At 36.9% G+C, this 24,000-nt stretch overlaps 2 protein-coding genes across 4 annotated transcripts in view; one reads left to right on the top strand and one right to left on the bottom strand.

The window, feature by feature from the left end:
• Window positions 1–325: 325 nt before the first annotated feature.
• Window positions 326–8,573, top strand: tecrl2a (trans-2,3-enoyl-CoA reductase-like 2a). Its single transcript, XM_084102107.1, has 13 exons — window positions 326–448; window positions 4,633–4,683; window positions 4,777–4,828; window positions 5,444–5,488; window positions 6,050–6,153; window positions 6,233–6,348; window positions 6,463–6,568; window positions 6,759–6,831; window positions 6,908–6,951; window positions 7,081–7,138; window positions 7,230–7,318; window positions 7,405–7,450; window positions 7,534–8,573. Exons 1-13 carry the CDS (start codon window positions 425–427, stop codon window positions 7,659–7,661), a joined length of 936 nt encoding a protein of 311 aa, XP_083958233.1. The 5' UTR covers window positions 326–424; the 3' UTR covers window positions 7,662–8,573.
• Window positions 6,631–24,000, bottom strand: part of abca4a (ATP-binding cassette, sub-family A (ABC1), member 4a) — a 37,131-nt gene continuing 19,761 nt past the window's right edge. For 2 of the 3 annotated variants that reach the window (XM_084102104.1, XM_084102105.1), the window contains exons 20-51: window positions 23,477–23,654; window positions 23,258–23,389; window positions 23,013–23,152; window positions 22,780–22,917; window positions 19,864–20,054; window positions 19,685–19,790; window positions 19,395–19,600; window positions 18,974–19,028; window positions 18,761–18,844; window positions 17,593–17,768; window positions 17,278–17,402; window positions 17,089–17,187; window positions 16,825–17,014; window positions 16,654–16,748; window positions 16,536–16,568; window positions 16,302–16,407; window positions 15,306–15,380; window positions 15,049–15,218; window positions 14,758–14,935; window positions 13,845–13,960; window positions 13,130–13,277; window positions 12,825–12,948; window positions 11,496–11,625; window positions 11,228–11,348; window positions 11,082–11,144; window positions 10,901–11,007; window positions 10,254–10,395; window positions 10,032–10,166; window positions 9,853–9,956; window positions 9,663–9,755; window positions 9,298–9,547; window positions 6,631–8,914 (exon numbers count right to left, since the gene is read on the bottom strand). In XM_084102104.1, coding sequence (XP_083958230.1) covers window positions 8,798–8,914; window positions 9,298–9,547; window positions 9,663–9,755; window positions 9,853–9,956; window positions 10,032–10,166; window positions 10,254–10,395; window positions 10,901–11,007; window positions 11,082–11,144; window positions 11,228–11,348; window positions 11,496–11,625; window positions 12,825–12,948; window positions 13,130–13,277; window positions 13,845–13,960; window positions 14,758–14,935; window positions 15,049–15,218; window positions 15,306–15,380; window positions 16,302–16,407; window positions 16,536–16,568; window positions 16,654–16,748; window positions 16,825–17,014; window positions 17,089–17,187; window positions 17,278–17,402; window positions 17,593–17,768; window positions 18,761–18,844; window positions 18,974–19,028; window positions 19,395–19,600; window positions 19,685–19,790; window positions 19,864–20,054; window positions 22,780–22,917; window positions 23,013–23,152; window positions 23,258–23,389; window positions 23,477–23,654 — 4,127 coding nt within the window. In that variant the 3' untranslated portion in view covers window positions 6,631–8,797. The remainder of the gene's footprint in view (window positions 8,915–9,297; window positions 9,548–9,662; window positions 9,756–9,852; window positions 9,957–10,031; window positions 10,167–10,253; window positions 10,396–10,900; window positions 11,008–11,081; window positions 11,145–11,227; window positions 11,349–11,495; window positions 11,626–12,824; window positions 12,949–13,129; window positions 13,278–13,844; window positions 13,961–14,757; window positions 14,936–15,048; window positions 15,219–15,305; window positions 15,381–16,301; window positions 16,408–16,535; window positions 16,569–16,653; window positions 16,749–16,824; window positions 17,015–17,088; window positions 17,188–17,277; window positions 17,403–17,592; window positions 17,769–18,760; window positions 18,845–18,973; window positions 19,029–19,394; window positions 19,601–19,684; window positions 19,791–19,863; window positions 20,055–22,779; window positions 22,918–23,012; window positions 23,153–23,257; window positions 23,390–23,476; window positions 23,655–24,000) is intronic. The other variant, XM_084102106.1, reaches the window with a different exon arrangement.

Raw genomic sequence — 24,000 nt, 5'->3', positions numbered from 1 at the left:
TAAAATGTTAATTTGTCCAGCATTAGTTATTGATTAGTTTCACATTATTTATGAAACTTTTATAGGCTATAGTATGGGAGGATCTATCCATCCATCCATCCATCCATCCATCCATCCATCCATCCATCCATCTATCAGAAATCACCAATTCACATTAGGTTAAAATTGAGGGCCTACAGACACACTGAGGACAAGATTACAGACCATGACAGGTTTCAAGAACGTGTGCTCTTCAAAGAGCAAGACGAGAGAGAAAAGACAGTAAAAAGCAGAGGCAGTAGGAGGGGGTGAGTGTGGGAGGGGAGATGGAGAGTGAAGGACGAGTGTTAGTATGGAGAATTAACACTGGCATAACCACAGGAAAGGACGGAGCTGCCTGTCCAACTGTGGGAGACCGAACATTACGTCAGACAAGGGCCCCGGAATGAGCAGGACAATATTTTTTGAGGTAAGGCATCAAGTCAATTTACAAGATTATGCTTTTTGTACAAACTTTAAACTATGGGTTTCGAGGTTCATTCATTTCTGTTTCTAAAGAGTAAATAGCCTCATACATTCCCACAGAAACAATACAAAGAGGAGGAGATCCTTCACTGTGTGTGGGTTTACCAGAAAATATATATATTTCGGTTTGTTCATGAAATGAATTTGAACAAATCCATGATCTAATCATAAATATGAGTGACAGTAAAAGTGATTAAATATGTTAAATGTTAGGCTAATTAAAAACAATCAGCATTTTTTAAGCTGAAAATGTGTCTTACATCAGCCCTCAGATCCTCCAATCGGCTGTCATACTGTAAGAGCAAATTTGCTGTATGCTGGTTTGCTTTAATTTTACGCTGGCTGAACATAAACAAGTAAATATAATTTAGCACATAACTGACCGGCCTGCCATCTGAGGAGGATTAATGACCCTCTCATGCATTGCCACTGCCTATGTAAAACACCACCAGAGACTGCTGTGCTATTGATTAACACACACTCTATATAAACAACTTTAAAATCGTACAGAAATCAAACATTTAAATGTAATGTACTGAACTGTTTTCTGTCAGCGAGATGTAAGCAAAGAGAAAGAACGACAAAATCGAGGTTACAGAGTGGATACAGAATTATGTAAATGTTTGAGCCTGGTACATTCCTCAACATTACTGCTGTATTTACAGTACTGGAGGATGGGTATAACAGAAGCAGGACGTCCTGTCAATAGCACTCAGAAATCCACAGAGTGGTTTTATTGATTACTCTGCCTGATTGAAAACAGGACACTTTTACTGCTTGGTCTTTATACACGAGTATTACGGTGAGCGAGTCATTTAGTTCACTAAAACTAAAGGCAGAGCGAAAATAATGTAAGTGTATGCGGAAATATCAAGAGTCCAGACACTTCATATGAAAAAGTTTCAGAATGAGATAATACATTTTTTATCAGATTCCAAACCACATTTGAAATGTGCTATGAATCTAATTATATAATGTGTTTGCTTTATTGAATATTTATATATTTTATTTTACTTACAAGGACACACTGCTCAAATTTTTATGTTAATGATAATTATGTTTTCACTGGAGATACTCTAGCTGCATTTTCAACAAGCACATGCTGTAGAAAGTGTAAGAGTTTAGAAAACTAGCTAATGAATTTAGACAAGTGTTCTGTAGAATAACTTCAACCACTCCATTGGGATTCTTACTTTAAGTTGAGCATTAGGCTAATCCTATGTGTCCATTAGAAGATTATTACTCTAGCCAGTATAAGAGCAGTTTCAGGGTGACAGCTCTGCTGAGCTCCACAATATATAGTGCTTTCAAGGCAAATTGCAGCAGACTCAACTCACAGTACTCTGTAGATCAACACTGACACCTTTTAATTAAGATTAAAAAGCCCCCCATACTGCAAAAAGATGCATCCCCGGAATTCAGAGCTCAGACAGGTCGGAAACAGACGATGGAAGAGATTGTTGTTTCGGGGTGATGAAGTGAATTCATTGAGCTAAACAGGGACAGATCTGTCAAAACAGAAGCTCTGATCAATTAACAGCGTCTGGACTGTGCCGCCCTCATTAGTTGCTCATCGGCTTCTGCGATAGCCTACACAAAAGCTGTGTCAGAATGAATTTGGATATTCACTCCGCAGCACGTCTTTTGCGATCACTCAAGGGGAGACGTGTTGCAAATTATTCCTTAAACTCCTTATTTTCTATTAATATGAAACTATGTAAACAGCTAAAGATTTGATTGCTTTTCTCAGTTGTCAGTTATGTGATGCATCTTTGAAGCATAATATTCTGGGAGAACTGATGGGCAGCTTCACCCTGAGGCCTGACCTTCACAAAATTAACTTGATTTATGTTGATTGAATGAAAAAAAAAAATGTAAGTATGCTTTACACAGTGTCTGTGCCATGCAGCTAGACCTTATTCAGAGAAGCGCCATGACTGAAAGTGAGGCTGTGAGGGTACTTGTAATTTTCCACAGCTCATGTTGTCAGGCGTTTTTTTTATTTTTTTTTATACTAAAATATCTTGGATATTTTTACAGTGTTTCGTCAGCAGAACAATCCAAAAACACATTACATAACAACCCACTGAAGAGATGTATGTCTATCCCTCGCAGCCTCGCTTTCATTCCCGTTCAAAATCAAAGAAGGCACTGCTGTGAATAAGGTCTATTAAAGGGATAGTTCAATCAAAAATGAAAATTAGACCATGATTTACTCACCCTATACTCATTAAGTCATAATAGGGGTATGCCAATACACAATCTACTTGCGCCTCGCCGCCTTCACACTGGCAGTTGAAATCAGCTCCGATACGGCTACGAAACGACCGGAAGTCATTCATTTCCTATGGAGATTCGCAGACCGCATGCGAATGGGTCCGAAGCGGGTCCGAACGAGTGCGGTGCGAAAAAAATTGTGTCCGTTGGTCATCCGGATGCGTTCAAAAAATTGAACTCTTGCGAAAAGCTACGGACGGTTCCTATCCGACAATTCCAGCGGAAGTTAGCGTTGCTATGGTACTGATAAACAAACCTGAATTCTTAACTTTTAATAAAATAAATAATGATTTTATAACGATAAGTTGTCATGTCATTTTTTTTATTGTCATTATTTTCTAACGTTATTAGGGCAGTTAATACAATTAAAAGCCCTATACCACTCTATCACATTTAGCCGACCTGACATGTCAACGTCCTGGGGAACTTTCCTCCACGCAGCAGCCTGTCTCTAACCCCCTCAACAGAGAGATCATACAGAATTGTACATTCTGACACTGACAAAATCAATCGTTAATCTCTCCGCCATTTTTGTTCTACTCGCTTCCAAAGCTTTTCAACGGTGTAGTACGACGTCCGCTGGGGGTGTATTGCGTATTACCAGAGCCCGTCTACGGAGAGCCTTGGCACTTCCTATTAGCCCCATTGTATAGATCTTGGTTGCAGTTCCATTAGAATTCCACTGGAGGTGATCGCGGGCGAGTGCAGACTGAATGGGAGTCTATGGGGCTAGACGGCTAAATGTGTCTCTTTCACCCGATTGCCGTTGAGAAATCTCAAATTTTATTGTAGGTTTTGCAAGTTCAACATGGGTTATAGGTCGAAAGTTGAATGAACGAGTACTTATGTCCTTTCGATTTCTTACAGGTTGAGTTGTTGTTGCCCATAACACGCTAGCATTCTGCTAATGAATGCTGATTGGTCAGTGAAGGACTGATTACGACCAGAGATACCGCTTGATGGCATCGTGGCATCCGAAGCGGGACCAGAAACAAACAAAACAAAAACTCTTCTAGCACGTGTATTTACCTGTGTCAGCTGTGTTGTCGATGCCTCGAGAGAAAAGAAAGTGCAGAGCGCGAAAGCACCAGAGTGACTGAAGGATTGCCGTGAAGCAGTATCTCTGGTCGTACGATGTGTGTGACGTCATTGACATTTTAAAAGACTTTTTAAAGCAAATAAGTGACTCTAAAAAATCTAACACCCAGCAATGTGTAATTTCTTTGCATCTCCTTTCGAATACAACATTCAAATTACTAGACAAAAAATTATATCCTGAGAAAAGTGGATTTTGATGGGTATTTCGCCATAGACCTCCATTCATTCTGCACTCGCCTGCGAGCGCCCCCGCATGGACAGAGACGTGTTACTGCAGCCAGTCCAGAAACCGGAAGTAAGCAGAGAGTGCCAATTCTCTTCCTATTAGACATTCTCTGGTATTACGGAGCTGATTTCAACTGCCAGTGTGAAGGCGCATTACTCGCATAAGTTGTGCAGTAAGTGGAATCCGTATGTTCATTTGGCCGGAAGCTAGTTATTTTAATTTATAAAGTTTTAAATATGGATATTTTTCTTACACAAACGCATCACTTCGCTTCAGAAGGCCTTTATTAACCCCCCGGAGCCGCGTGGAGCACTTTTATGATGGATAGATGCACTTTTATGGACTTCAAAACAGAAACAGCAATTCAATGCCATTATAAAGCCAGGACATTTTTTAATATAACTCTGATTGTATTCATCTGAAAGAAGAATACACCTAGGATGACTTGAGGGTGAGTAAATTATGGACTAATTTAAATTTTTGGGCGAACTATCCCTTTAACCCCGCTGATATGACTAATGTTTCAGGTCGAAATTCTAGATTCAAACACCAAAGAACAGCTCTGTTTTCTTGACAAGGTAAGCAGATTTTACAACTAACAATCAATGACAGTGATTGCTGCACTCAGCTAAAACTTTCAGGTAAATTATTTTGTTTTGTTTTTAATGCAGGTTGATCCCCATTCAAGCATAGGTGACATTAAGATTTTGTTTCACAAGTCATGTAAGTTTTTTTTTTTATCACACAGTGGTGTTGTATTATTGTAATTTTGCCTGTTAATTTATGATATAAGTCTCATTTTACCTCTGCTCTGCCTCGGGGTCCTCATCACTCTGTCGAGGTTTATTTAACAAGGAATTTATGGTGGGCATTTCAATACTCCTGAGGTGGAGCGGTTCAGTTGGTTACTCACCCTGTTGTTCTAATGCCTTATCAAAGATTTTTCCGTATGCCCTTCTTATTCCACTTCGAATATACGACACGTGTCCGCATGGGATCATTCTGTAATATAATTATGCATCTTTAAAAAAAACAAAAAAAACTTGATGCTCTCTGGAAAAATATATTCGCTGAATGCCTCGATTGACCAATCAGAATTAAGCGCGTGATGGACACTACATTTATTTGAAAATATTAATAATGTAATGTATAATATGTTTAAAACAGACATGTTATTTGATATGTATAATATTTACATATAAATTATTTAATTATTTAGTGATTAACCTTAGTTAACCTTAACCTCTTTTTATGACAGCATTGTGCTGTAGATCTTAATATTTGATATACCATAAGTAGGCTATGTAATATTGTATGACTTTTCTGTTTTACTGTCAGATCCCAAATGGTATCCAGCTAGACAAGCCCTGAGGCTGGACCCCAGTGAGTATGCGGAACTCATAATACATAATTTATATGTGTATACAAAAACAAAAACATCCAGATGATATCCTTACAGGGAGGTTATGTTTTTACTACAGTATAGTATGGCTGTGGAATTCTGTATTTCATCCATAATTATAATCACATTCGTATTATATCCTTTTGCTTTTCTCACCTCTGTTTCTTTAAAGATAACCGAGAAAATATTTCAGGACAGGCTTATTCCTTGGGTAGAAATGGAATCATAAAAATTCTTTCATCTGCTCCATTTACCAATTTCTAAAGCCACACACTGAATTGAGGGATATTATTCATCTATGTTGCTTTTAAAAACTGATCAGATGAAGGCAACTTAGTAGACAGGATGTTTCTCAGACATTGAACTCAGATATCCCTTGATCTCTGTGTAGTGCTTCTGAAGGCAGCATATTTCAGGTTTCAGAAAGCAAGACGAGTGCTATTTGTTGAGAGCTGCTTTGATGCAGCAAGACCAAAACCTATACTTACCCAAAACTTTAACACTAGCTGTAGCAAATCTAGTTCTGCATTTGTGGTTTTTAGAAGGAAAAGCACTGAGAGATGATGATGTACTGCAGAATCTTCCTGTTGGGACCTCGACGACCATGTATTTTAGAGACCTTGGCCCGCAACTGGGATGGACGTTGGTAAGAGTGCTATAAATTTGCAAAATGTAATTTTGACAGTATCAAATATATGATCTTTAAATACATAAATGCTCCGTAGGTTTTTTTGGCGGAGTGCATCGGTCCCCTTCTGATATATCTCCTCTTCTATGTCCGTGTCCCGCACATCTATAGCCACAATTACGCCTTCACCTCCAGCTCTCATTCTGTGGTCAGGTACATTCTTTAAAAAAAAACAAAAAAAACCCCTTTTGTGCTCCATTGATGACATAAAGTCATATGGATTTTGAAAGCCATGAGTAAATAACACAATTTAAATTTTCTCTTTAGTTTGGCTTGTGCTTGTCACTCCTTTCACTATATCAAGAGGCTAATTGAAATAATATTTGTGCATCGGTTTTCTCAAGGCACGATGCCTCTTAGAGCCATTGTAAGGGTGAGTGTTTGGTCACACTGGTCTGGTTTGCTACTGTATCAAATAAAAACTAGTCTGAGAAGTAATTTGTCACCCTTGTTTACTTCAGACATGGTAAAATGATCATTGAATACAGCAATTTTGCAAATTAAACAATACAATTATGATTGTGTCGAATCCTCTGTTGATTGGTGATTCTCTGAATTCACAGAATTGTGCATATTACTGGGGTTTTGCAGCATGGTTAGCTTACTACATCAATCATCCTCTCTACACACCACCATGTGAGTACCAGAAGAGATAAAGGTATTTAATAGTCACTTCAGTTTGATACATTAAACATACCTTTATGTTTTACAGCATACGGAGAGACACAGGTCAACTATGCACTAATTCTCTTTGTGGTACGTGATGTTTATGGTTTAATAAACACCACATACAGTAGGTTACAGTGTGATCAAAAAAATCTGGTACCACTTTAAAAAATGTATATTAAGGATAAATGAACAAACATGATATTGTTTGTGTTTCAGTTATGTGAGGCAGGTAATTTCTCCATCCACTGGTCATTGAACAGTTTAAAATGTGAAGGTGAGTGCATATGTCAAATTTTGACTACTTTACAGCTTATGACCCCATGTATGATCCTATGTTTTTTTTTTTTTTTTGCTTTGTTTAAAAGGTACAAAATGTCGGAGGTTCCCACATCCATCCAAAAACCCTTTTACATGGCTCTTTTTCTTTGTATCATGTCCCAACTACACATATGAGGTAACAGCAAAATAGTTATATCTTTATAACTTAATTTCTACTACCTTTGCCTGACCCATCACATCTTTGGTTAAATTTTCCATCAGGTAGGTGTTTGGGTGGGCCTGTCCATCATGACCCAGTGCGTTCCAGGTTAGTAACTGCAATCAAACAGCTGTCAGCTTTGTGATTCTGATATATCTGATATACACTGAGCTACTTTTTATTTTTTTCAGTGGCTCTCTTCACACTTGTAGGGTTCATTCAAATGACCATCTGGGCCAAAGGAAAACACAAAATTTACACCCAAGAGTTTAAGGACTACCCAAACCTCCGCATGCCAATCCTCCCCTTCATCCTCTGACATTCACACATACCAACTTCAGTTCAAAAAGCAGAGACATTACGATTTTGGCTGAGAGAACTATGACACATCTGAACAGCTGCATGTAAATGAAGCTGATTTATGACACCCTCTGGGCAGGATTATGAAAGTTAAATTCTCTTCTCAAAAATATCTCACGGTTATCGTGCAAGATGAGGTCGCACATTGTTGCACTTACAATGGTATGTCACTTGGAATTTGAAATGAGCAGATTTGTGGGAATTTGTGTTTACAGTATATTTGTGTTGGTTAAATCATTACACCAACCATTCATGTGCAATATACAGAACTCTACCTCTTTAAACCAACTACAACACAGGGAGACACTGAACTACATCAGGGAATTCAAAACTATATTTATATGAAAGGTTTTGGGTCAAATAAAAATAATTAGTTTTACCTGAAATCTCATTAACTGGTTTAAATGGTTATACTGTACAACCACAATCGAGTCATACCATTAAACAAATATGTCTGGATTGTATTGAAAATAGTAATGTTTTCTCATTAATTCTTGACATGGTTCAAAGTGAGCGACAGCATACCGTTTTAATAGTATTATTTTGGTGAATTTTTACAAAAAGAAAAAGAAAATCAACTTTCTATAATTCCTTGCCTTATCAGCCATATCTAGTAACAAATACATTTCGTTACAAATTCATTTACAGCAACTGTTTGTATGCTACTCTTTTCTAACTTGGCAAAAATTCTTAAATCTGTGACTTGCAATGTGTCACAATGCAATATGCATTTCAATAGCAATAGCCTTTGCAATAAAATCTATTGCGTCATTTGATTTGTTTTTAAAACAAAATTCTTTGTAAAATAAAAGTGATATTAATAATAGATATCACTTTTGAGAATAATAAAGTGCTACAGCATTCATAAGACTAACTCGGTCCAGTTCTGTCTGTGTTTTATTGTATTTTTCGATGCATTTCTATATAAAAAAGGCCAATCAAAAAAGGTGCGCAAAGCTGTTACGGCGTAAACGATCAAAAGTCTCAAGTGTTTGGTAAAGAAGAAAAAAATCATCTCCTTTTCTTTTATGACTCTTTTGTGTGACCCTGCAAGATGACTCCAATTGACCTGCTCAGATGACCCTCTTCAAGCTTTCAGGCTTTCGTTTTCACTGGAAAGACTCTCATGTCACGCCGGGCACCGGCTGCCCTCGGGTGCAACACAATGGCATCATCTTCTCCGGATTGGTGCTTGGCGAAATTCACAAACACCTACAGGGAGTGAAACAAAGAGAGCGAGACTACATAAGGAGCCAAAATGCCCTTGTTCCAGTGCATTTGTCACACTCAGGTATGGAAACAAATGGTGGCGGTCACAAGATGGATGGATGCTTGTGGCAATCTTCTGACCCTGAACTGGACTGTTCTATATTGCGCTTGTCTAGTTTGGGACATCCTGTCTCAGTTTTCCTGTCTCAGAGTGCATACACTGATAATAGATCTCTCTGTTTTGGACTACATAAAGGGAATCATACATTTTTCAAACTTGAATGTCTACCATATAGATATACTGTCAAATATTTTCAGTAGTTGTCATTTATTTGAAAATTTAAATGGTAAAGGTTTATCTAGGCCAACAGGATCATATGAAATACCTGGTCCAGTGTTGTCTGGGAAACCGAGTAATCTTCAATATTCAGCATTTCCTTGTTGGCTAAGACGAGCTGGAAGATTTTGGCCAGAGAGGAAGAAGCGATCTCGTACTGTAGAGTATTATAGTGTTTCTCCCTCTGAATGCAGCCTGGAAATGTGCTCTCCATGAATGCTTCAGCCGGGTTCAGATCCGGGACTGTGCCTGCTTTGGCCGCCCTGATTTTCATGGTGACCACGTATCCATCACCAAATCTGGGAAATGATTACAAGAGATGTTTCACAGTATAGCAATGCAAACAAAAAAACAATACAACTGCAGAAATTGTGTAGCTGGAAATTTTCATGTGAATAAAATTTGTGATCTTACTTGTATTTGAGGTGCTGGATTGTGCCAAGACACTTGAACGTTCCGTTCACCATGATGGCCAGTCGTGTGCAGAGAGCTTCACATTCCTCCATACTGGAGGATTGTAAAAAGTAGGCTATGATATTATTGCCTATACCTATAGTATTTATAATTAGCATTATAAAATGCATGTGCTTTGTCGTGTTCTTGCCTGTGTGAGGTAAGGACCACCGCCCTGCCGCCCTGAATCACGCTCATGATGGAGTTCCAGAGGAACCTGCGAGAGTGAGGATCCATCCCTGTGGTTGGCTCATCCTGGCACAGGAAAAACACCATGCTAGTAACGATGCTTATCATATTCTGAGGTAATTCACACAGAAATGCTCTCACCAGGAGCAGAAGAGCTGGACAGCCAATCATTGCGATAGCCGTTGAGAGTTTACGCTTGTTTCCACCGCTGTATGTGCCGGCACTGCAGCCTGCATACTCAAATAAACCCAATTTCTGAATTCCCCATTCAGCCACCTGCATCAACGGGAGATAGAAGTCTCTGACAGAAATCCCCAGAGAGAAATAAATAAGAAGAGATAAGAAAATGGAATATCGTCTCACTCTGCTGATCTCGGATTCCGGGACTCCTCTGAGTCGAGCGTATAAATGCAGGTGTTCTCTTCCAGTTAGAAGATCATCGATGGCATCAAACTGAGGGCAGTAGCCCATGTTCTGGTGCACATCCAGGATGTTGGTCAGAATGCTGGAGCAACATAAGAAATCAAATTGATAAACAAAATCTAAATGAGTTTGTTGAGTAAAATGTGTAATTTTCCACATCACTAGCAGCACCCAATAAAATAGTAAAAATAATTGTTTTCAAACTGCTTTCCTAAAAAGTCCTACAGGGTGTTCTAGGTGGTTACTGGTGTAAAAATAGTTATTGTTGCAAAAAAAAAAATTTGTAAGACATGTTCCTGGATTAACATGTTAACATACCCATAATTTATCCCTAAAATAAGAGGGAAATGATAGGTGAATAACACTGATGTAGAAGCACCTAACCCTAACTGTAAGCTTAAACTTGACATAAACTGTAAACTCGTCCCTTAAATCTGACTGGTTGTTTGGAATATTGTTCCAGGATCAACAAAGATGTTGATCTAGAAACATGTTGTACTTGGTGAAATCACGTTCACCATCCTAGCCATATTTGTATTGTGTTAGCAGTCAAAAATATACCTTTACAATTATCTAGTTAAACAAACCTGTAACCAGTCACAGCAGCTTCCCCTGAAGTGACATCTATGTCTCCTGTCAGCATTTTGAATGTGGTAGTTTTCCCAGCACCATTCACACCCAGAAGTCCAAAGCACTGTTGGGGGGAAAACAGTTCATGCAAAGCTCATGGAGCTTACAACACAAAGACCAAATGCATCCATTTATTACCTCTCCTGGTGACACTCCTACACATATCCTGTCCACTGCTGGCCTGATCGTTCCCATGTACGTCTGTAGAGGGAGAAAATGCATTCATGATCTCTGTTGTGTGAAGCAATGCCCATCATGCACCACTGTGAGGTGGACAGACTTGCCTTTGATAGGTCTTTTATCTGGAGGATATCACTAGGGCTTCCTCCTTTGTAAATCCTCTCTCTCTCCTTGGCCACATCCACATCTTCATCAGTTACTGGTGGCTTCTTAAAATCTGACATCCTGTTGAAAGAGACAGCTTATTTATTTATATATATATATATATATATATATATATATGTTTATTTATATATATATATATATATATATATATATATATATGTATGTAAACCACTGGATCTACTCAAGGCTGAATGTATTTCTTCTCACCAGTGATCCAGGAAGAATCTGTACTGTATCAGAACATTCAGGATGAAATAGACGAACCCCTCTACTGCCATGAACGCCACATTCTTTCCCACAAAGTCCCAGCTGAAGGGATCCAGACTGAAGTCCTCACCTGAGACGCATAAGCGATGTACAGTACATGAACCCCACAAGAAGTGTCACCAACATTTACATTTTCAGAACCAACTATGAATTATAAAAACTCTATACATGTAGTTAAGTGTTGCTATGCGGTTGTTAGGGTGTTCTTGGTGGTTGCTGGTGCATTGTTATGCAGTTGCTATAGTGTTCTGGGTGGTTGCCAGGGTTTTGCAAGGCTGGTTGCTAGGGCATTGCTATGCAGTTGCTAGGGTGTTCTGGGTGGCTGCTAGTATGCAGATCCTAGCGGATCCTAGCGTGTTCTTGGTGGTTGCCAGGGTGTCCACAGGATGTTCTGTGTGGTAGTTAGGGTGTTGCAAAGTGGCTTCTATAGTATTCTGGGTGATTGCTGGGGTGTCGTCAAGAAGTCTCCAGGGTGTTTGCTTGTGTGTTCCCATGCTGAGTGGTTGGCCAGGGTGTTGCTAAGCAGTTTCTATGGTGTTCTGGCTGGGTGCTTGGGAATTTCTTTGCAGTTTCTAGGATGTTCTGGGTGGTTGGTTGCTAGTGAGTTGCTATGTCGTTGCAAAAGTGTTCTTGGTAGTTGCCAGGGTGTTGCTAGGGTATTCTGGGATGTTGTTAGTGTGTTGCCAAGCAGATTCTATGGTGATCTGAGTTGTTGCTTGGGCGTTAGTCTCCAAGTCCAATTAATGGCTCAGATGCCTTCTACAATGTAAGTCTTAGAAACTGCACATCTATTTTATCATCCGTCTAATCTCTTACAGAAGTCTCTAGTTAGTTAGAGAGACATCTCCTAGTAAGTCCTTGTTGATTTTGAGTTAACAAGAGATCAGTTTGAGGAGATCTAGGAGATCAGTTTGAGCACGAAGCTGCCTTTCCACTATCTCCGACATTCGCATGCGAGTCGGATTTCGCTCCTAGTGGCAGTCGCATGGAACTTTTCAAATTTCAAATTGAGTCTGTTCCAATTTGGCTATCTAAAACAATTGTAGCTTTGAATAGCCATCAGATGCAATGTGAATTTTCAATGAAGACATGGTTGGCAAATGTAAGGTGTTGTATTTCCATCATGTTGACATATAGATTGAAGCTCATTGACTTTTATGGAGGTCAGATCACAGAGTCCAAACCTTGCCAGGGGCCAGGCAAGGGTTGCTTGCTGCAACCTCAATACGACCGATTGAAATGCAAGGTGGGGAAAGGAGCAGGACTCACCAAAGCGTGCATACACGTCCATCACGGCTTGGTTCATTGCCATGTCAATGAGCCCACGGCCCAAACAGAAGTGAGGAAAGACAAGTAGAGCTTTCTTCAGCACCTGGTTACATTTATACAGAGCCTATGCAAGTAGAGGATGAAATGAACTTTAGTCATTTAGGCCGAAAGTTCAAGTGTAAAGTTAATGTATTTAGTCTGATTAAAATTGTAATGATAATATAAGTGGAAATTGGAGGGTTGTTTAAAAGCTAATAAATCGTATTATTTTAGAGTAAAATAATTTGAAGGCTGGGATGTTTCACCTCTGTACTGTCGAACAGGTCTAAGATAAACGTGATGGCACTGCTGTTGATGCCAATGAAGAGGTTGATGCAGGACAGAGAGACGTACGCTGTGCTGGGCACGTTAAACACATATGACATTGGATACATCATGGGAGTCACTGACCAACTATTTCACAGATGAGAAAAAAGAAAGATTAGTATATTTTAAAATGTTCATACAGGTCAGATTTATGGAGACTAAAGAAATAAAATCAGCATTTTTATCTTCAGATACAATTTCCACTTATTCCTTTGAATGCATGAATCATTCTAATTCTGTCAAGATATGCTTCATTTATCAGAATTTTATCAGAAGATTCTGTCTTCAGAATAAGGGGTTTGTGCTGGAGTGTCTGGATTGGATTCACACTAGAAGACTCATTGAGCAGAGGAGAGTCTGAGAGACATTTGGCTTTCAATTGCACTGCCTGTGTTGATGTGATCAAGGGCCAAATAACACACTGGGAAATGGCAACATGAATAAAACACTGACAAATCACCTTTCAAACCTTTCAGTTGGGTCTACTCATGACCCTTCATCTCTCAGACCGTGCTGTTAAAGGTACTGAGGGTGACCTTTTACACGGAATACTTTTTGATTTCAACCCACATATATAATAAGACAAACCTAATATACCTAGAAAGGCTGTTCTGCTAAAAGAAATGTAAAAGGATCAATGAAAGAAGACATTACCCATAAAGCATCAGCAGAGCTATCAGGGCTTGCAAGTTGCCAGGCGAGGTATAGCATTTTTTATCAAATGCAATAAAAATCCCAACAACCATTGCCGCGCTGACAGCATAGTTTATCTGAAACGACAGGACAACAGCAAAACTGAATTATAAGACCATTTTAGAAAACATTAGACAATGCTATAAAATAAATACACTTTATATGTATTCATTGTACACTATAAAGAAACGTAATGGTCAAAACAACATGCTTATGGTTTATTAGTATTTAATTTATGATTTTCATTATTTATACAGGCTCAGCAATAAGGATGTAGTAGCAAATTGCGCTGATTTGTCACCAAGATCATGTTTTCTAGCTAGCTAACATTGGTTTTGTTGAAATTGCAAAAATGATTTGTGATAGTCTGAAAGCTATTCAAGAATAGCTTTGGAAAGAATACCAAACCAATAAATAATGGCTTTTTTTAATTAATTTTTTTTTAGCAAAAGTGTCTTTGGAAATGTATGGCATTGCATGTATAGAGTAGCAGTATACAGTAATTTCCCGTTTGTCTTTTTGTAAAAAAAAAAGAAAAAAAAGAAAAAAAAAAGATTTAAATAAAATAATTTAATTCAATAAACAAAAGAAATGTATGTAAATGAGAAATGTAAATATTTCTAGCAATACATTGCTAAAAATGTAAACCTTTTTTTTTTGCGGAGCCAGTTTTTTTTAAAATAATAATTTTTGTCAATTAAAAATAATTGAATTTAATTAACAAAAGACATGGTAAAGAACATAATATGATATTTAAAAAATAATAATAATAATTTCAAGCAAATATAAAAATACATTGCTAACATTTTATTTTTTTGTGGGGCCAGTGAACAAGTTGGCAAGTTATGGTAAGATGTACTGTCTTCATACTAACCATGTCCCAGAAGAAGTTGGCAGTCCAGTACACAATAGGACTGACCCCACTCACAAACTGCAGGTGTTTAGCCTGCGTCACTCTCTCCTGGATCAGATACAGCACAAAACTGGCCGGTACGAAGGACATGGCGAAGATCACGCAGATGGCAACCACTGCATCCACTGAGGTGGTCAGTCTGAGAGAATGAATAAGTAAACAATACTTACATACACAGACGTTTTACATACTCAACTGAGACTGATTTGCAAGTAAAACAACTGTGTGAAGTTCTGTCAGCATTACACTCACACTGTGACCTCCGACAGCTGTTCCTTGGTCAGGTTTAGTGGATGATTGATGGCTGTGATGCCGTACTCATTTAAATTGACACCAGGAGGCAGGTTGGCTCGAAGGATGGCGTTATTCGCCACGTTCATGAAGGCCACCATAGCGTGCCAGCCTTTGTTATTGAACCACACCTAGAGGAGATAACAAATGGGTTATTTATCTTGAATGGGACGAGCTCAGTAAACTGTGACAGGAAGTGAAGCTGAAAGAAATCTCACCTTGACATTGTTTTCAGTCTCCATATACCTCAAGAAAGTGCCGAACTCCTGCAGAGCAAGCTTTGAGTATCTGCCCTGTAAATGATCACAACATGAACATAAAGTGACTCTTAAAAGAATTAATACTTAAGACAAATTAAAACTATAAAATGTTAATGTATTAAAAACAAAAAAGTTTTTAAAAATAGAAACTTTTGACAACCAAGAAGTGTCTAAATAAGTTTTTTCAATATATATATATATTGTTTTACCATTTAAAACTTATGTTTTGTCAAATTAAAGTAATATTTTGCTGCCTTTATTTGCAGTGTACCCTTACATTTTAGAGCCACTGTAGTAAACAAAATGAATAAATTATATATATATATATATATATATATATATATATATATATATATATATATATATATGAAGAGTTCAGATGCAAAAGCCTCTAAGTGCCATCTGAAATTTTCTTCTAGAATGATCATTTTTATAAAGCTTGTATATTTAAGTTAAGTAATTTCACTTAAATGACAATTAATAGGTAATTTGCATTGCCATTTAAGTGAAATTATTGAACTTAAATATACGAGCTTGATAAAAATTATCATTCTAGAAGCAAATTTCAGATGGCACTTAGAGGCTTTTGCATCTGAACTCTTCATATATATATATATATATATATATATATATATATTAGTAATAAGTATTTAAAAAAATATATATATATTTAAAAAAATTTAACATATTAAATGATTTCATATTTTAATATAAAAAAAAACAAAGCTACTCAAAGCCAAGTAGTAAATAAAAAATATTTTATTTTTAAATTATGATTAAAAAATTATTCATTTTTTAAATCATAATTAAAAAATAAAAATACTTTTTATTTACTACTTGGCTTTGAGTAGCTTTTTATATATATATATATATATATATATATATATATATATATATGTGTGTAATATGAAATATGATTACGAATTCACAATGAAAACAATATGAAACATTTACCCCTGTGATATTAAGCAGACGTCCTATCTGAGCAACTGCATTCTGGATGCTTTTAGGATCCACGTCGAGAACAGGAAGTCGCCCTCCGACAGAAATGCCACCATACCTGAAGGAAAGAGACCGCAAACTTTCATTCTTCCATACATTTAGATCATTGAACGCATATATGTGTTCTCTAAGTGTCCACAAGATGGAGTCGTTGTATTTTCTACTCCATGTTTAAAACACCATTACCTTTGTTCATTTACCCAGTACTTGCTCTTCAAGCTGAAAGCAAAAACACAAATAAGATGAATTCCTGGAAACATAAGAGCTATTTAATGAACAATTTGTCATAAATGGGCCACAATACCTTGTCTGTATTAAAACTGGGTAAGTCTTCACCAAATAATCAGAGATGTTCCTTCCAGTCAGATCCATCAACATGTCACCAGTGGATTGAATCCTCTGAAATGCAGGAATCACATCATTATACATCATTTTAAGTAATTTGTAGTGTCATATCTATAGTCAAGTGACAGACCTGGGGAGGAGGAAGACCCCCAGCACCTTCTGGACACACAGGTAACATGGTGAGCGTTTTGGGCGTGCTGCACTGGCAGCTGGGAGACGGACTGATGTCTGTCCACTCAGGGTTATCCAGCATCTCAATGAGCATCGGGTTCACCAGGGGCATCTCCCACTCTGTGGTTATGTTATTACATGGATAGTCTCTGTGGGAAACATAAATGGTCACAGTAAGTAGGACAAAATCCTCTGGATATTCATTCATATCATGTACACGTACTGTAGTGGTTCATCCACCATACAGCGAGTGCCAAATCCAGGTCTGTTTAGAAGAACCTCTCCAAAATACCTCATATCTGGGCTCTGCATCTTTTCATTACTGGAAACAGACATTAAAAATGCTGTTTTTAACTTCTCAGGTAACTTTACATTGGATAAATGAACTAATCCTGTTCCATCGTAAATGTACCTGAAGAAGGTGAACTGTCGGCCGTACATCCATGGGCTTAGAGTAAGACTGGGATATTCTCCGAATGGAGGAACAATCAGTGTGAACATCAGAGAAACCAGGACAAAACTGGCGGGCAAAACAATCTGAGGAAGAGAATATAAACACTGTAAAAGAAAGGTTGCTGCCTTAAATTTATACTGTAAGTACAATCAACTTATATGTTTAAGTCATTTCAACTTAAATTACATTTAACTGAATCTTATTACCTTTTTATGGACTTCATCACTGTCGTTACAAAGCTAAATGTTTACAAAGCAATGATGCTTTTCTGACCTGGGCAAGGAAGTCTTTTCCAGAGCGTGTGGAGTGATGGAACCTCTTAATGAGAAGAGCAAAAAACTGCTTTAGGACCAGAAAGATTCCCTTCACCTGTGGGGATCCTCTGCACTCTTTGCTGGTCGAACCTCCAGAGTTTGACTGACCATTAGCATACGCCGACCTGTCTGCATCTGCACAAAATATTAAACGCTGTCAAAAGGAAATCTAGGACACAATTATTTATATAGTTTTTGGTCAACTAATACGGGTTTTCCAAAGGCTGATGCAGATATCTAGAGAACAGCATATAGACAAAATGTAATTAAAAAAATGTACATTATTATTATTGAACAAATGAACAACACATTATTATTATAGGTTGTACAAAGGAAGATGATGGTTCAAAATAAAATAAAATAAAATAAAATAAAATAAAATAAAATAAAATAAAATAAAATAAAATAAAATAAAATAAAATAAAATAAAATAAAATAAAATAAAATAAAATAAAATAAAATAAAATAAAATAAAATAAAATAAAATAAATAAAATAAAATAAAATAAAATAAAATAAAATAAAATAAAATAAAATAAAATAAAATAATGAAATGAAATGAAATAAAATTAAATGAATTTTTTTTAAATAAATAAAATAAAATAAAATAAAAATAAAATAAAATAAAAACAAGGGTTGGCTTATACAGAATCTCAAAAAGCTCAAATATCCTTTGATGATTTATCATAATAAGCCTGGCTGATATATTGCTCTATAACTAATTTTTAACTATAAAAAATAACTATATCTACAACTATAAAAGGCGAGCTTAACCCTTTGATGTATTAATTTTTAAATAACAAAAAAATATATTTTGAAAATATATTTTATATTAATATTTGAGAGTTACACATCTGTCCAATAGATGATTCCATCATATATCATAAAATATATTCAGTCAAATAAAATATATAAGCATTAATAAGTCATTAAGAATTAAGAATTATTAGAGTCAAAAGAAATCACTCCATGCGTCAAAGAGTTAACCTGCACCACATGCACTATTAGCATATTGTTTAGCGGCATGTCTCTGTTGTGTCCATTTAACTCTGTGTTGTTTTAGCAAGGCAGCTTTAGCTGAAGTAATGATGAAGCATTATAAGCCTGAGAGACTAAGTTAGTCGTCACCTTCTTCTATATTCACTTTGACTGCAGTGTCTCTATAAAGACTCGCAAGAGATCTCTGTTGCAGAACTCTGATGTCTCTGATGTCTAAGGGGTTCAACCACAAATATAGACATCACCATCACAATATACAAGACTCACAAGCACTAAACTGACACATATGCACAGTATCTGTACAGCTGAGAATGAATGAGAGATAGTACACTGAAATCTTACCAGATGCAGTGTTGATGTGTGCAGCCTCTCCATCACTTGTGACTTTCAGAAATATCTACAGGACACAAGAGACAAAACTTGATTTTTACAGGCTGTGCAAAGAGGATGATGGATTTTAAAAAGTTGATCCCTTACTGCAAAATAAAATAAAATAAAATAAAATATATATGAAAAATATTAACATTATTATTATTGAACAAATGATCAACACATAATTGCTTCAGGTTGTACAAAGGGAGATGATGGTTCAAAATAATAATAAAAAAATAATAAAAAATAATAATAATATATATATATATATATAATAATATATCCCAATGGCAAACTGTTGTATTTACAACTGATTAAGTTTTTTTATTTTTTTATGTTCTCGATCTCAAATACAAATGATAGTAAATGAGCCTGTTTGTGCATGACAGACCTCCTCCAATGAAGTGTCAGACACTCCAAAGCTGCTGAGCCCCATGTCTGCCAGCGTCTCCTCCAGCTCTCTGAACAGGCTGGCGTAAGAACGATGTTTGAAGCCCCGGCTGGGCAGCAGGAAGGTCAGCTCCTGCCCTATGACCTCTATCAGTTTGGCCTCTGGGACGTGATGGTGGACGAGGGCCGTTATTCTCTCTATGTCCCCTGAGAGAGCGAGATTATACATCCTAAATTATGATCCTTACAGTTTGATTTCATTGATCTGATATAAACATATGAACTCTTTACCTTCCATCTGTCTTTCTGACACTCTGGGCTGCTCTACGGTGCTCTCCTTAAATTTGGTACAGAGTGAGCACTTACAGGAGCAGTCCTCAGTACAGTCACACTGACCCTGTGAGGACCACAACAACCATGAGAGTCTAGCTGCTTTATACACTCTCTGTAATAGATGGTAAAAGTCTCACCTCTTTACTGACACGGGACGGCTGCTCTTTAATGCGCCGCACCAGAGTGAGGTAGAAGCCAGCGCCCAGACAGTTCTTCAGGAAGAGAGGAGAGCCACAGCAGTGCAGACGACCCTGAGAGATGATGGCCACACGGTCACTCAGCAGGTCAGCTTCATCCATGTGGTGTGTGGACAAGATCACTGTACGACCTGAATAACACACCGATACAGTACACACACTCTTACACCCAGATGTTAGATGATGCTCAATAGTAAAAATAGTTTATAGGTTTATCTGATATATATACACATACATATATATATACACATACATATATATATATATATATATATATATTTATTTATTTATTTATAGCAAATAAACTTCTAAACTATTTTTACACATACAGTGAGGAAAATAAGTATTTGAACACCCTGCTATTTTGCAAGTTCTCCCACTTAGAAATCATGGAGGGGTCTGAAATTGTCATCGTAGGTGCATGTCCACTGTGAGAGACATAATATTAAATAAAAAAAATCCAGAAATCACAATGTATGATTTTTTAACTATTTATTTGTATGATACAGCTGCAAATAAGTATTTGAACACCTGAGAAAATCAATGTTAATATTTGGTACAGTAGCATTTGTTTGCAATTACAGAGGTCAAACGTTTCCTGTAGTTTTTCACCAGGTTTGCACACACTGCAGGAGGGATTTTGGCCCACTCCTCCACACAGATCTTCTCTAGATCAGTCAGGTTTCTGGGCTGTCGCTGAGAAACACGGAGTTTGAGCTCCCTCCAAAGATTCTCTATTGGGTTTAGGTCTGGAGACTGGCTAGGCCACGCCAGAACCTTGATATGCTTCTTACAGAGCCACTCCTTGGTTATCCTGGCTGTGTGCTTCGGGTCATTGTCATGTTGGAAGACCCAGCCTCGACCCATCTTCAATGCTCTAACTGAGGGAAGGAGGTTGTTCCCCAAAATCTCGCAATACATGGCCCCGGTCATCCTCTCCTTAATACAGTGCAGTTGCCCTGTCCCATGTGCAGAAAAACACCCCAAAGCATGATGCTACCACCCCCATGCTTCACAGTAAGGATGGTGTTCTTGGGATGGTACTCATCATTCTTCTTCCTCCAAACACGTTTAGTGGAATTATGACCAAAAAGTTCTATTTTGGTCTCATCTGACCACATGACTTTCTCCCATGACTCCTCTGGATCATCCAAATGGTCACTGGCAAACTTAAGACGGGCCTTGACATATGCTGGTTTAAGCAGGGGAACCTTCCGTGCCATGCATGATTTCAAACCATGACGTCTTAGTGTATTACCAACAGTAACCTTGGAAACGGTGGTCCCAGCTCTTTTCAGGTCATTGACCAGCTCCTCCCGTGTAGTTCTGGGCTGATTTCTCACCTTTCTTAGGATCATTGAGACCCCACGAGGTGAGATCTTGCATGGAGCCCCAGTCCGAGGGAGATTGACAGTCATGTTTAGCTTCTTCCATTTTCTAATGATTGCTCCAACAGTGGACCTTTTTTCACCAAGCTGCTTGGCAATTTCCCCGTAGCCCTTTCCAGCCTTGTGGAGGTGTACAATTTTGTCTCTAGTGTCTTTGGACAGCTCTTTTGGTCTTGGCCATGTTAGTAGTTGGATTCTTACTGATTGTATGGGGTGGACAGGTGTCTTTATGCAGCTAACGACCTCAAACAGGTGCATCTAATTTAGGATAATAAATGGAGTGGAGGTGGACATTTTAAAGGCAGACTAACAGGTCTTTGAGGGTCAGAATTCTAGCTGATAGACAGGTGTTCAAATACTTATTTGCAGCTGTATCATACAAATAAATAGTTAAAAAATAATATATTGTGATTTCTGGATTTTTTTTTTAGATTATGTCTCTCACAGTGGACATGCACCTACGATGACAATTGCAGACCCCTCCATGATTTCCAAGTGGGAGAACTTGCAAAATAGCAGGGTGTTCAAATACTTATTTTCCTCACTGTATCTTGATGGATGGATATCATATTTTTTATATAAAATATATAATATTAAAAATATGAATTATATCAAATACAATAATTAAAAAATGGATGGGAATCAAATATATAAAAAAAAAAATATATATATATATATATATATATATATATATATATATATATATATATATATATATATATATATATATATATATATATATAATAACATTTTAATTTATTAATAATTAAATCATAAAAAACATGAAAAAATAAATATATTAAATATATAATAATAACATGTATTTGATGGACATATAGATGGATGGAAGGATGGATATTCTATATAAAATCTATAAAAATTTAGTAAAAAATTAAATATCTCAAATAATAATATAGTAATAATAATATATTTTTTAAATAATAATAAAAAAATATTTCTACACATCGAAATGGATGGATGGATGGATGATATTTATGTATTTATTATGAAATATTTTCTATATAAAACATAAAAATATGAACTATATAAAATAAAATAATAAAAAAGTATGTTTTGTGAATAAAATATAGAAATAAAAAATTGATTAAATATTAATATAATAATAATTAAATGTATAAAATATATATGAAAAAAATATATATATTAATACAATTTATTAGACAGAAATATAGATGGATGGAGGGATGGACGGATATTCTATATAAAATATAAAAACAATGTTAAATAAAAAATAAAAAATATAAAATAATAATATTAATAATAATAATAAAATGTATTATGGCTGGATGGATGCATTTATTATCCAATATCATAGATCAAACTTATTGGAAAAACGAACACTTGAACATACTTCGGTGTTATAAGAACTACCTAAAATGACAGAAACCATCTTTTGGAAAAAAATGTATTTGAAGTGTAATTGTATTTTTTAGTTTGGCTCATATACCAGCACGGTATTTCAGCAGAAGGTCCCAGATAGAGCGCCTAGAATAGGGGTCCACTCCTGACGTAGGTTCATCCAGAAACACCACTTTAGCACCACCGACAAAAGCCATGGCAACGGAAAGCTTCCTCTGCATACCACCTACATAGGAATACAATATCCTCTTTTTATTCCTCAATTCAGTCTTACAGCGTTACAGAGGAAGGGATTGTTAAAAAAGGTATTTATGATCTAACCTGACAGGTTTTGTGCCTCCTCATTCCTCTTGTGAGGGAGACCGAGATCTTCCAGCATGTTTTCCACCTCTAGCTGGGCTTCGGGCAACGGCCTACCCTTCAGTAGAGAGTAAAACAAGATGTGCTCTGCTACCGTCATACTGTAGAAGAGAAAGAGATCAGAACAAATCAGCATTCTGACAGATTTTATATTAGCAGGTGAATCAACATCCTTCCAATGAAAACCACGTGAGGGGTTTACGAACTGGTGAAAGATGATGTTATGCTGGGGGCACATTCCCAGAGATTTACGAATGGCATCTATGTCTGTTCGGATATCTTTCCCATAAATATAGGCCGTGCCAGAGGTGGGAGGGAACATGCCGGTGAGAATAGACCTGTGGGAGAGAGGAGAGGAGAAAACTTCCATGTTTGATATTCCCATAGATAAACAAAGATCCATTTCACTGGTTTTGGATACGCACATGGTAGTGGTTTTTCCTGCACCGTTGTGTCCGAGGAAAGCAGTGATCTGACCCTCGTAGAAGGTGATACTCAGACCATCCACAGCAGGTCTAGAGCCGCCGCTGAACACCTTATACAGGTTCTCCACACACACTCCAACCACCAAACCGGATGGTTCGGGCTCGAAAAAGTGCCTCCCTGGAGATAAGAGATTGGAAGGTGATTAAGATATTACATGTTTATTATACAGAAACACTTCAGATCCTTATAAAATACAATTATGTGGTGTGTAAAGGGACATAATTGTGAATAGATATTACAAATATTTGCTTAAAAGTTACTTAGACTTATTCTGATTTTAATCAAATCTTTAGGGTCAAATATTAATTCATAATATAGTTTAATTATATGTGCGTAAACAGTATATATACATATAAAATGAGCATAAAACCGGAAAGTAACTATTATTTGGTTTGAAACCATGAACTTTTTGTTAGGAACAGGTGTATATACAAAAAATGGGCATGAAACCAGGAAGTAACTA

Source organism: Abramis brama (assembly GCF_963993115.1).
Source record: "Abramis brama genome assembly, chromosome: 24".
NCBI lineage: Eukaryota > Metazoa > Chordata > Actinopteri > Cypriniformes > Leuciscidae > Abramis > Abramis brama.
The sequence above is the reverse complement of the archived record's forward strand: the minus strand, read 5'-3'. Positions and strand labels throughout refer to the sequence as shown.

Excerpts from the sequence above, each read along its gene's own strand:
- tecrl2a (XM_084102107.1), top strand. The coding sequence starts at position 425 with ATGAGCAGGACAATATTTTTTGAG. Across the intron at positions 6,154-6,232 it reads CGCAACTGGGATGGACGTTG|GTTTTTTTGGCGGAGTGCAT; the intron begins GTAAGAGTGCTA and ends AATGCTCCGTAG. Across the intron at positions 7,319-7,404 it reads GTCCCAACTACACATATGAG|GTAGGTGTTTGGGTGGGCCT; the intron begins GTAACAGCAAAA and ends ATTTTCCATCAG.